Source organism: Bombina bombina, chromosome 8 (genome assembly GCF_027579735.1).
Source record: "Bombina bombina isolate aBomBom1 chromosome 8, aBomBom1.pri, whole genome shotgun sequence".
Classification (NCBI taxonomy): domain Eukaryota; kingdom Metazoa; phylum Chordata; class Amphibia; order Anura; family Bombinatoridae; genus Bombina; species Bombina bombina.
Window position 1 is genome coordinate 40843497 of NC_069506.1, and position 13696 is coordinate 40857192.

Consider the following 13696-nt stretch of genomic DNA (forward strand, 5'->3'; position numbering starts at 1 on the left):
ATGTCAGCTGTAGCTTGTAATGACATACAAGTCTGCTATGTCTCTTTCTTCCGTTTAAACACTTCTAGCTATGTGAGAGAGAAAAAAAAGATACTATATAGAGAAAGGATTTCACATACAAAACCAACCCCAGAAATTGTATAAGGCTCATACAGGTACACTGCATCATACAATAGATAGATAATATATAGATATTTTATTTCTAGGGTGTATATTATAATGTGTTTTAAATCATTACAGATTCACTCCTCAGGTTTGATATTTATGTAAACAGTCTATTAATTCCTTGAAAATTTTACATGGAGGGACCTCATAAGCAGGGGTGGAACTACCAATGATTCAACAGGTACAGTGGCAACAGGGCCGAAGTGTAGGGACCACATAGCATCCAGTCTATACATAGACATGTGCAGAATATGTACAATCCTAATACAGGAGAGACGCTGATTAGTGCAGGTCGGTCTGTCGGTCTGTCTATCTATCTATCTATCTATCTATCTATCTATCTATCTATCATCTATCTATCTATCAATCTATCTGTCATCTATCTATCTATCTATCTATCTGTTATCTATCTATCTATCTATCTATCTATCTATCTATCAATATATCTATCTATCTATCTATCTATCTATCTATCTATCTATCTATCTATCACTGTCTGTCTGTTTATCTATCTATCTATCTATCTATACATCTATCTATCTATCTACCTATCTATCTGTCATCTATCTATCTATCTATCTATCATCTATCTATCTATCATCTATATATCATCTATCTATCTATCTATCTATCTATCTATCTATCTATCTATCTATCTATCTATCTATCTATCACTGTCTGTCTGTCTGTTTATCTATCTATCTTGAGAAAAAGATACTGGAGTCGCAATTTGTAAATGGATTTACAACCTTTATTTCATCCGGTAAAACAGATAGCAGTAATAACAGCCCTTCCAATGTGCAAAAGCTTACGCGTTTCAGCAGTTATGCCGTAATCATAGCTTAATCACTCCCTCCTTACCTTGGGCTTAAAAAGGGGTTAAAACCAAACTATTGGTTAAGTGGCTGTAACCAGTTTAACTCTTTCTTAACTGGTGTGCTTGATGGCTCCATGTGAACTATGTACAGAAGCCTGTCTGCGTTACCTATAATAAATGAGTGAAATTGTGCACTGTGTAAGATCTGCTTAAATAAAGCTAAGTATATAATGTTCATTTTATCTAAGTGTACTTTTTATATATGATGTTTGATTTGCTTTACTCATCTTATGTGGGTTCTAATATATGTATCAACTCAAATATTGGACCCTAATATTGCCCCTAGATATTCATAAGTCTCCTATTGAATTTAATTTCCTTCTTGCTGCCAGCACTGTCTATTCTTAATAACAATAACAGGGATATACACCTGTAACCTTACAAAATTGAAGACAGCTTAGATGATTTAATTCTCATAGTATAGTATAGTATATCTATCTATCTATCTATCTATCTATCTATCTATCTATCTATCTATCATCTATCTATCTATCTATCTATCTATCTATCATCTATCTATCTATCATCTATCTATCTATCTATCTATCTATCACTGTCTGTCTGTCTGTTTATCTATCTATCTATCTATCTATCTATCTATCATCTATCTATCTATCTATCATCTATCTATCTATCTATCTGTCATATATCTATCTATCTTATCTATATATCTATCTATCTATCTATATATATCTATCTATCTATCTATCTCTATCTATCTATCTATCTATCTATCTATCTATCATCTATCATCTATCATCTATCTATCTATCTATCTATCTATCTATCTATCTATCTATCTATCTATCTATCTATCTATCTATCACTGTCTTTCTGTCTGTTTATCTATCTATCTATCTATCTATCTATCTATCTATCTATCTATCTATCATCTATCTATCTATCTATCTGTCATCTATCTATCTTATCTATCTATCTATCTATCTATCTATCTATCTATCCTAATAATACAGAGTAGCATGTATATTATTACTATTGCTTACTACTGAGTTACCTTTTTTTTTTTTTTTGCACCAGGGCCCTTTGTTGAGTAGGTCATCTACTATTAATAATCAGACAAATTTTGCACTACAAATAAGCACTTGCTCATTGGTTTTTATCCTCACAATGTCCCATAACATTTTATAAATGTAAAAAAGGATATTATTTTCAGAGATGTGTAGGTTTGCCCTAGTTCATATATAGGGTCCTATTTATGATTGTGCGAGCGGGCATGATCCGATATTGCAGATCATGTCCGCTGCACATCGATAAATGCCGACAGCATACGCTCTCTGCATTTATCATTGCACCAGCAGTTCTTGTGAACTGCTGGTGCAATGCCGTCCCCTGCAGATTCGCGGCCAATGGGCCGCTAGCAAGGGGTGTCAATCAACCCGATCGTATTCGATCGGGTTGATTTCTGGCGATTTCTGTCCGCGGTCTCAGAGCAGGCGGACAGGTTAACAGAAAAGTTACTCAGCCAAAGTGTAAAGAATAAAGTAAAACATGGCAGTCAACATGTTCGATAATGATGATAACCTACTGTTATATTCAAGCAATAGTGCAATAATGAAATGCTCACTCACATTACAGAATGTAAGTTTTTCTCTTTTATGTCCCTTTAATTCAGGTTTAGGGAACCTTAGCAATCCTGATATTTCAGAACTACATTAACCATGATGCTTAGGTACTCTGAAGTCCAGTTGAGCATCATGGGAAATGTAGTTCTGAAACATATGGAGGGCCAAGGTTCCCTATCCCTTCTTTAATCAGACAAATTATTAGCTCATTATTTTTACATTGTACATACGTAATACATGATCTCTAAATTGATTATTATGTCGGGCTAAGAATATGTTTTTAATGTAATAAAAATTGTATTTTTTTATTTTTTTATTTCTTAGGCCTAATGTGTGTTCAGAACGGGAGTTGTCCAGGGTAGCTCACAAACAGCCAGTGGTACAGGCCTACACCCGCATGGTTAAAGTATGGAAACAAGGTTGTAATGGTCAAACCTGGTGTGCCGGCTATGAGCGGAGGTAAGAACTAAAATCTTTTAGTTGTTGGCTGAGTATTTGTGGATTAATTCTGTATTTTAGCAAACAGCACTATATCTTATAAAAAAAATTAAAGAAAACTTAGTAGAAGAAGAGTTTTACAAATTCTTATTTAAAAAATAAAGGAGCTGTAGAGGGTAAAAGTCTGTTCTGAGCTCTGACGTGCCCATATATCTGCCATAACAAGTATACAGGGTTATTATTGCTTTAGTAGGAAGTCTAATGTTTGGGTATGTATCTGATATAGGGCTAGATTATGAGTTGCACGCTAACTGTTGCTCACAAGTGAAAAGGGGTTTATCGAGGCTCTTTGCGCACGTTAGAAGTAGCACGTGTATTACAAGTTTAAAGTTAACAAGTTCACTTGGGTGCAATTGAATTTAATGGACGTTGGGATAGCGCAACTTTAGAACTCTGGTTAACTGTTAGGCAAGTAAAAAAAGTTGCATAAAACACATCACAAATACATTTTAAAGTACAGTTATTCTCATAATAACACTGTCTGATAAAAAAAATATTTAAAAATAACATTGCATAAAGAGTTATAAGGGCTTAAAGATATGAGGTCTCAGGTGTTTGAGAAAAGGTTGCAAACGGCTTTAACATAGAGATAAATACATATACATGTCTAAATATCTATATGTATATATGTGTATACAGTATATATATATATATATATATATATATATATATATATATATATATGTGTGTGTGTGTGCACATGTGTATATATGTATTTATAGACATATACTGTATACACATATAAACACATAAATATTTGGAGCCCTTTGCAGTTAGCTGAAAACATGTAAAATTATATTTATGGAATATTCATATTTAATAAAGTGTTTAACTATGTATTTATTGTAAATATTTCACATTCTAATGTTCTACACATACAGAAGTATGTTTAATAGATAGTCTTATATATATATCCGCATATATCTATAGTTATATATATATATATATATATATTTATATATATATATATATATATATATATATTTAACAATAAATAGAACATATTCAGCTATGTGAAGAACTTTGAAATGTGAAATATTTAGGTTATCGAACTTGAAAAAATGTGATTGGGTTTGCATGTAAGAAAAGTGTAATTTCCCCCACCCCCAGTTTTCGCACTCCATTGAAGTCTATGGGAGATATTCAAAATTCGGGTTTTTGGACTGTCAAGTTAGCAGGAGTGATAAATAGTGCTCCACTGGTAATTTAGCCTATAAAGAGGTTGCTGTAGTCATGCATATGCACATATGCTTGCTCTCTTTCTCTCTTCTCTCTCTTACTGACTCTTTTTTTGCTTTTTATTTAACTCTGTTTTTTTTTGTTTTTTTTCTTTCTGTCCCCCCCCCCCTTTCTCTTTCTTGCTTTTTCACTCTCTCTTTGAGACTGATGACCTAATACTCTCTGCTCTGGAAAGATGATCTTAGAAGTTTTATCAGCACCGTGAGGTCCGTCAAAGAACTTTAGAAAGAAAGTGTGTACCTTGTAAACTGTTTATCTCACTATTTAGGGTTTTGGATGTGGCGGAACACCTACATTAAATTATAATGCTATAAAAATAGCCCCCAAGGATTCTGCGTGATTTATTTTCATGCCAGCAAGTATTTGAGTTGCTGCTTTCTCTTGCTCAGTGGAGAAATACCTGGTATTTCAGGACTTTTTGTGCGGTCGTTTTGGCAAAATCAGACTGGTATACTATAGGATATTTCTCCTCTGTAAAAGACACAGTTAAAAGAGACTCCACCCTGAGTCGTATTAGTCTCGTGAAAACGATGGAGGTTGTCCTCAGTTTTAATATCAGGCGAGTGTGTTTTTTTTCTCTATGGATCTGATGATATAAACCTCTCCGCTTGCGCAAAATTATATAAAATAATCCCCCGGAACTGAGAGATCCCTCACGAGATTCTAAAAAGACAGATTTTGCAAAACTTCTCCAAGGGGCATTCTCTGCATTTCTTTATGTAAAGGAGAGACAAGCCCAGTGCACTATAGCACTGCATCACATGAGAGTTCTGCTACATTTACACTTTGGTCTTTGTAATTTATATTACTTTAGACTTCAGATTAAGCTTTAGTACATTTAAATTTTGCACTTTCTATTTTGTATTTTATTTTGTATATGGCAGTATATTTAGGATTGTGAGTTTATAAATTCTAATTATGCTTTAACATTTTCTGTGTAACTTTAATTTATACTTTGTATATTTATGTGTACTTTTTTTTTTACAAATTACATCACACTTTGTATTTCTCTTTTAAACAGAAAAACAAAACTTTAGTTTCTCAGAAACTTTCGTTACTTTCTATGGTCCCCATAAGCAAAGATGCTCTAGTTTGGAGAAAAATTATAGTGCAGATTTTACAAGGGCTGAACTCACTGAATTCTATAAGAAAAGGGACATAACCTGTAAGTCCCATAGAAATTAGAGATGCCTTTCAAAGAAAGTAATGATGCTTTCTGGGATACAGAATTTCACAGGAGAGAGAGAAGTTAACAAGAGAACACCTGGGGCTGTTATAAAGTCTCAGTTTGCAGCAAATACAAATTAAGCTGACACGTTTGCAGAACAATTTAACTTGTACATTTTTGGCAATAGCTTGGTATTTATTATGTATCTGTCAGTTAAATAAGTGAATTGTGAATTTTGAGCAAAAACTTCACCTGCATAAAGTTGGCGAGATAATTCAGTGAGACAAGATTTTGTAAATTGCTTAAAGAATTTCAGAGGATTTGGGAGAGAGCTTCTGACATACCTCACAAACTCCCCTGTCCCTCCCACTTTCTGAAGCTGTCATTTTTATTTATTTTTATCTTACAATAGAGCAAATACAAAGTGCAATATAATTTGTAAAAGATACACAAAAGTATGCAAAGTATGATCCTAGTTTGTTAAAGTAACAGAAACTTTCTAAACATAATCCGAATTTGTAAAATCACTGCTGGATCTAAATCTAAATTTAGATGTATTAAAATATAAAATAGAAAGTGCAAAGCTTAAATGTAATAATACTGTAAGGACCTAATCTGAAGTGTAAGTAATATAAAAAACAAAGCACAAAGTGTAAATGTAACAAAACTCTCATATCATGTTCACATACAGAAATGCAGAGAACACTCCTTAGACAAGTATCACAACATCTGCCAGTATTTCAGTGCTGTAGGGTCCCTTCTTCTTTTATCATTCAGTGAGTTCAGCCCATGTGAAGTCTGCACTACAATTTCTCTCCAAGCAAGAGAATTATTATTGATATTATCATTTATTTGTATAGCGCCTCCAAATTCCGTAGCGCTGGGTACAATTATAGGGGTATACAATGACAAGGATTTGTGATAAAATACAAAACTTAACAAAACTAAACAAATATAGTACAGGAGGAAGAGGGCCCTGCTCCGGAGAGCTCACAGTCTACAGGTTTATGGTGCAGAGACATAAGGTTGGGGTAGCTTGTCTATACAAGGTTGGAGACAGTCTTATGGAGCGGGGTAGAGAGTTCCAGTGGACAGGAGCAGCATGTGCGAAGTCTTGAAGGTGGGAGTGGGACGTAGAGATAACAGGAGTGGAGAGACGTAGGTCAGAGGTTGATCGAAGATGACAGGATGGGGAATATTTCACGATGAGAGAGGAAATATAGTTGGGAGTTAGACTGTTGAGTGCTTTGTAAGTTAGGGTTAATACTTTAAATTGTATTCTGGAGTGTATGGGGAGCCAGTGTAGAGATTGGCAGAGCGGAGCAGCTGATGTAGATCAGTGACTTAGGTTGATGACTCTAGCAGAAGCATTCATAATAGATTGGAGGGAGGAGAGGTGGTGTTTTGGAAGGCCATTTAGGAGTAGATTGCAATAATCAATGCATGACAAAATGAGGGAATTAAGCTATTATCATCAGGTCCTATCCCACTTTTTTTCCTTTATTCTCTCTTTTCTTCTTTTTCTTTACCTCTTCTTTCTATGAAAACTTTTACCATTATTACCTGAAAACACTGATTGTCTTTTCATGTTTAATTTACCTACCAATGGACAGCGTTGCAGAATTAGTTGGCACTTTCTAAGTAAAGAATAATAATAATAATAATTTAACAATAGCTTATACCAGTGAGTTCCTGTCATGCCACAGAGCTCAAAACGTAAAAATTTAAAAGAAGAAATTAAAAATAAGCTCCCTTATTCTAATCAACACCATTTTATGTCAAATTAATTGACTGCTTTGCAGAACATTAAACTGCAATTGCTTTATCAATCATTGAAAAAATACTAGAAATTATCAGAATTCAAAGAACTAAATTGTATCTTATTTTCTGGGGATTTAAATATATAATTTAGCCAAAATCTGCAAAATTACAAAATCTATCAAATTTGTAATTTACCGAATTTGTCTGCAGTCATTAAGGCAAGAAAAAGCCTTTTTTCCGAAAGTTTTAAGACTTTATCCTATCCAAATATAACTGGCTACAAGATAAGGTTTTACATTGATTTTTTATTCTATGATAATTGTCTTTTCAGATATTTAATTTGAAACATTTTTCTTGACAGCACGAGATTTGAGTAATAGTTCTTCCATTAATGGATTTAATACCCAAAAGCAATTTCACCTCAAATTACTTCTGATCATATTTGATTTGTTAAACCATGATATTATTATTTACTTATTCATCATTTTGTATGAGACACATAAGTCAAACATTTCCACATGCATTTAAAACAGAGTAAAAAAAATCACTAGTAAAACATTATGGGCTAGATTACGAGTGGAGCGCTATCATTTGTGCATGAGCGATATCTGGTTTTCGAGGCTGTTTGCATGCAAGTTAAATTCTGCCCATATTACAAGATGAAAGTAAATGCAAATGTGTGAGCACAATCACAATTTATGCTTAATATTTGATAGGAGTGATTCAGACTAACCAAATTTTTCACCTATGCACACATCTAGTCTGTAGTATCTGAATATCTTTATGGGTATTTTGTTTTTCTGGTTGTATAAGTTCATCCAACTATTCATCCATATCTTAGGCAATAGGAGCCTCTCATTTGTGGGAGTAGAAAGTTTAGTTCTGTGTGTTTCTATTTCATTACAATTAATTGGAAAATAAAACATTTCAAAAATGATTTAATCTATTTTTTAAATAAATATTAACAAATCACACATTTCTTTAAAACATTAAAATATATTATTTCATATACTTTGTTTAGACATGTATCTGTTCCTGTCTGGTACAGGTTTTGTAGACGGCATGTTTTATTCACTTCAGTGTGTTTGCATTGCAAGGAAAAATAATATATATGTATATATTAAAGCAGAATATTAAACTGAAACTGATAAACACCTTACAGTTTCTTGTGCACATGCCAAAGTAATGAGATTCCATCAAGATAACGGGATTCCATCAAATAAATATTTTCAGAAGCACAAAATAAAAATTGTCTGATGCTCCTGGATGGCTTTTCAAGACAAGGATTTATTTTTTAATAATTATAGCTTAGAGAAGGAGTTTTCTTTTTCTGTTAAACGGACAGTAACATCTTATGATTTTAATATAAATAATTTACACATAGTAAAACAACTTTTGCATTATACTTTCATTATTTATTTTGCCTAATTTTCATGTAATTTAGCTTTGAAAATTATACATTTTCTAATTCTCATAACTATATAAGCACCCTGCAGAATTATCAAGGCTAACACTGCTACATATATTCCCCTAGTTGGTTTAACAGATAACAATTGCGAAACCATGCACATTTTACTAACATAATGACTGTGGCTAACCTTGTCAGCTGAATACTTTAGCCGGGATTGGCTCTTTCATATACAGCAAGTGGTGGGTGGAGTTTGAATATTGAAAAACAATTGCAGCAAATATGATGTTATTTTTTTTAAATGTTTATTCTTGGCTAATAATATTTTCTATATTAGACAACACTAGTGTCTTGTAAGTATAAGATGTTTACTGTCCCTTTAACAACCACAAAAAGAGTATAAAACAAATAATATCTAGTTGTTATTGACGTTCTCAAATATGTCTAATGCATTTAACCACAGCTGACTGTAGCAAGACAGGTTTATGCATTTAAGGAGACTGAAAAACATTGAGAGCAGTTTTCATTTTATTACCTAAATTGCACTAAAAATAAAAAATGTACTAACTTTAAGACCCATATTTGAAAAATATATATAATTTATGCTTACCTGATAAATTCATTTTCTTTCCTGGCATGGAGAGTCCACAAATCCATTCAATTACTAGTGGGAATTCAACTCCTGCCCACCAGGTGGAGGCAAAGAACACCTCAGCAAAGCTTCAAGTATCCTCCCACTTCCCACAATCCCCAGTCATTCAGCTGAGGAATAATGGAAAGAGAAGAAGGCACAAAGGGTATAGAGGTGCCTGAGGTTTAGAAAATTACAAAAAGCCGTCTTAAAATAAGGGCGGGTCGTGGACTCTCCATGCCAGGAAAGAAAATAATTTATCAGGTAAGTATAAATTATATTTTCTTTCCAATGGGATGGAGAGTCCACAAATCCATTCAATTACTAGTGGGAACCAATACCCAAGCTAGAGTTCACAGAATGGACGGGAGGGATACACAAGACAGGCAAACCTAAACAGAAGGCACCACCGCTTGAAGAACTTTCCTCCCAAAAGAAGCCTCAGCTGAGGCAAAAACATAAAATTTGGAAAATTTGGAAAAATTATGCAATGATGACCAAGTGGCCTCCTTGCAAATGTGTTCCATAGAATTATATTTTTTTAAGGCCCAAGAGGAAGTGACAGGCCTAGTGGAGTGAGCCATAATTTTCTCTGGAGGCTGCTGTCCAGCTGTCTCATAAGCCAATTGAATAACACTTCTCAACAAGAAGGAGAGAGTAGAAGAAGTGGCCTTCTGACCTCTCCGTTTACCAGAAAATACAACAAAAAGACCAGAAGATTGAAGAAAATCTTTTGAAGCCTGCAAATAGAACTTCAAAGCACACACAACATCCAGATTGTGCAACAACCGCTCCTTCTTAGAGGAAGGATTAGGAAAAAATGAAAGAACAACAATTTCTTGGTTAATATTGCATTCCGAAACTACCTTAGGTAGGAATCCTAATTTAGTACGGAGGACCACCTTTTCCGCATGAAGAATAAGATAAGGAGAGTTGCTCTGTAGAGCCGAAATCTCTGAAACTCTACGGGCAGAAGAAATAGCCAGCAAAAACAAAATCTTCCAGGGCAATAACTTAATATCAACAGAATGCATAGGCTCAAATGGAGCCTGCTGCAAAACTTTGAGAACCAGATTAAGACTCCAAGGAGGAGCAATAGACCTAAACACAGGCCTGATTCTAACCAAAGCCTGGACAATAGATTAAACATCTGGCAAAATTGCCAGATTCTTCTGCAGAAGAATCAACAGAGCCGAGATCTGACCCTTTAGGGTACTAACTAATAAGCCCTTCTCCAGGCCCTCCTGAAGAAAGGACAGAATACGGGAATTCTCACCTGACTCCAAGAAAAACCCCTAGAACTGCACCAATGAAGGTATTTATGCCATACCTTATAATAAATCTTGCGTGTAAAAGGCATACAAGCCTAAATCATTGTCTCAATAACCTTTACAGAAAAACCTTGTCTGGACAAGAATAAGCGTTCAATCTCCAAGCAGTCAGCTTCAGAGAGACTAAGTTTCGATGGAGGAAGGGACCCTGAAGAAGAAGATCCTTCCTCAGAGGCAATTTCCACGGGGGAAATTATGTCATCTTCACTAGGTCCACAAACCAAGTTCTGCGAGGCCACGCAGGAGCTATTAGTTTCACCAAAGCTTCTCCTGTTTGATACAAGCTTTCAACTGAGGAAGGAGTTCAACCGGAGGGAACAGATAAATTAGACCAAAAACCCATGGCAATGCCAGGGCGCCTACCAGAGTTGCCTGAGGATCTCTTGATCTTGCTCCATATTTTGGAAGCTTGGCGTTTAGACTAGATTCTATCAGCTCCAGCTCCGGAAATCCCCATTTGAGGGTTAACATCGAGAAAACATCAGGATGGAGAGCCTATTCCCCTGGATGAAACATCTGCCTGCTTAGATAATCCGCTTCCCAGTTGTCCACTCTTGGGATTTGAATTGCAGAGAGATGACAATTGTGAGACTCTTCCCACTGAAGAATGCGAGTCACCTCCTTCACAGCTTACAGGCTCCGAGTTCCTCCTTGGTGGTTGATATACGCCACCAAAGTAATGTTGTCCGATTGAAATCTGATAAACGGAACTAAACTAAGTTGAGGCCAAGCTGTTGAGAATTGCTCTCAATTCTAGGATATTTATAGGGAGGGCAAACTGCTCCTGAGTCCAAAGTCTCTGAGGGACACCCAAACTGCTCCTCAGCCTAACATGCTGGCATCCGTGGTCACAATCTCTCAAGAAGGTCTCAGGAAACAAGTGTCCTGAGACAAATCATCTTGGGAGATCCACCAAGACAGAGAAAACCCTGTGTTAGAGTCTAAAACTATCCTCTGAGAGAGATTTGAGTGGTCTCTGTTCCATTGACTGAGCATACATAACTGTAAAGGTCTCAGATGGAAGCAAGCAAATGGAATAATGTCCATGAATGCCACCATGAGGATTGAAGAGAACGACAGGCCTCCAGAAGCTTGAATTTTCTGACCTCCATCAAAAAAATCTTCATAGATACTGAGTCTATGATTGTACCCAGAAAACATACCTGGGTACTTGGCACCAAAGAACTTTTCCCTAGATTCACCTTCCACCCGTGAGAGTAGAGAATGGCTAACAGAGAATCTGTATGGGATCTAGCTAGCTGAAAAGATGGCACCTGAACCAAGATATCATCCAGGTAAGGAGCCACGCAATCCCTAGAGATCTGGCAATAGCTAAAAGAGCCCCTAGAACCTTCATAGAGATTCGAGGAGCAGTGGTGAGGCCGAAAGGAAGGGCTACAAATTGGAAATGTTTATCCAAAAAAAGCAAACCTCAGGAACTTGAAATGTTCCCTGTGGATAGGCACATGAAGATATGCATACTTCAGGTCTATTGTGGTCATAAATTGACCCTCCTGAACTAGAGGGAGAATAGAACGAATAGTCTCAATTTTGAGGGGTGGAACCTTGAGAAACTTGTTGAGAGACTTGAGGTCTAGAATGGGTCAAAAAGTTCCCTCTTTTTTGGGAACCACAAAAAGATTCAAATAAAATCCCTAAACCCTGTTCTGTTAGAGGAACTGTGATAATTACTCACAGAGAAGACAGATTCCTTACACAGTTTAAGAAGGCCTCTCTCTTTACCTGGTTTACAGATAATCTTGATAATAGAAATCTGTCCCTCGGGGTACAAGATTTGAATCCTATCCTGTATCCCTGGGAGACCACATCCACTGCCCAAGGATCTGGAACGTTGTGAATCCAAGCCTGCTGAACAAAGGAAAGCCTGTCCCCTACCTGATCCAGCACTGGATCGGGGGCGGCCCCTTCATGCTGACTTATTGTCAGCAGAAGACTTTCTGGATTGCTTACCCTTATTCCAGGGCTGGCTTGCTCTCCAAGAAGTCTTGGCTTGCTCACATTTAGAAGACGAGGAAGATTTCTGTCCCTTCAAGTTACGAAAGGAACGAAAATTAGAAGTCTGACAACCCTTGGGTCTATTCTTCTTATAATGTGGTAAAAAAAAAACTCCTTTCCCACCAGTAACCGTGGAAATTATCTCTGCTAGACCAGGGCCAAATAAAGTCTTACCATTAAATGGTAGAGATAGAAGCTTGGATTTGGAAGTTACCTGACAACTTGCATACTGGCATCACAGATAAAAGTATTAGCCAGCTTTTGAGCCTTGATCCTATCTTGGATCTCCTCTATCGTAGTCTCCTCTGAAATTAAATCAGACAATGAGTCACACCAATAAGAAGCTGCACCAGCAACTGTCGCAATACTAATAACTGGTTGCCACTGCAAACCCTGATAAAGAAACATTTTTCTTAAATAACCCTCCAGTTTCTTATCCATAGGGTCTCTAAAAGAGGAAATATCCTCAAGAGGAATAGTAGTTCTGTTAGCTAAGGTAAATATAGCACCCTCTACTCTAGAAACAGTGCGCCACAGATCTTGCATGGAGCCACAGGAAACATATTTTTAAACACAGGAGACGGGTTAAAAAGAACACCCATTCCTGAGATATAATGTCAGACATGCGATCTGGAACAGAAAAAACCTCCACAGATTTAGGTTTGACATCAAACACTCTATTCAGTTTAATAGACTTTTTAGGAGCCTCTGTAATTGTTTCAGAGTCATCCAAAGTAGCTAAAACCTCCTTTAAAAGTTAACTGAGATGCTCCAGTTTAAATCTAAAATTAACCTCCTTAGAATCTACTGTATCAGGAACCGCAGATTCCGAATCAGAGATCTCGCCCTCAGAAGCTGCAGAGGAATGATTCTCACTAGATAACTGAGAAAGACTAGCCAAATCAGTCTTAGCAGAACAGAACCCATATAAATGTTCTTAGGTTTTCTCTTCATTTTACCAGAACTAGGTAAAGCACTTAAGGCTGCAGAAACTGCAGAAGTCAACTGCGCAGCAAAAT

General features: G+C 36.0%; 1 protein-coding gene across 1 annotated transcript in view; it reads left to right on the top strand.

Moving 5' to 3' along the window:
• MEGF6 (multiple EGF like domains 6) overlaps window positions 1–13696 on the top strand; it is a 681655-nt gene that overhangs the window by 78313 nt on the left and 589646 nt on the right. The window contains exon 2 of the mRNA XM_053690339.1: window positions 2950–3084. Coding sequence (XP_053546314.1) covers window positions 2950–3084 — 135 coding nt within the window. The remainder of the gene's footprint in view (window positions 1–2949; window positions 3085–13696) is intronic.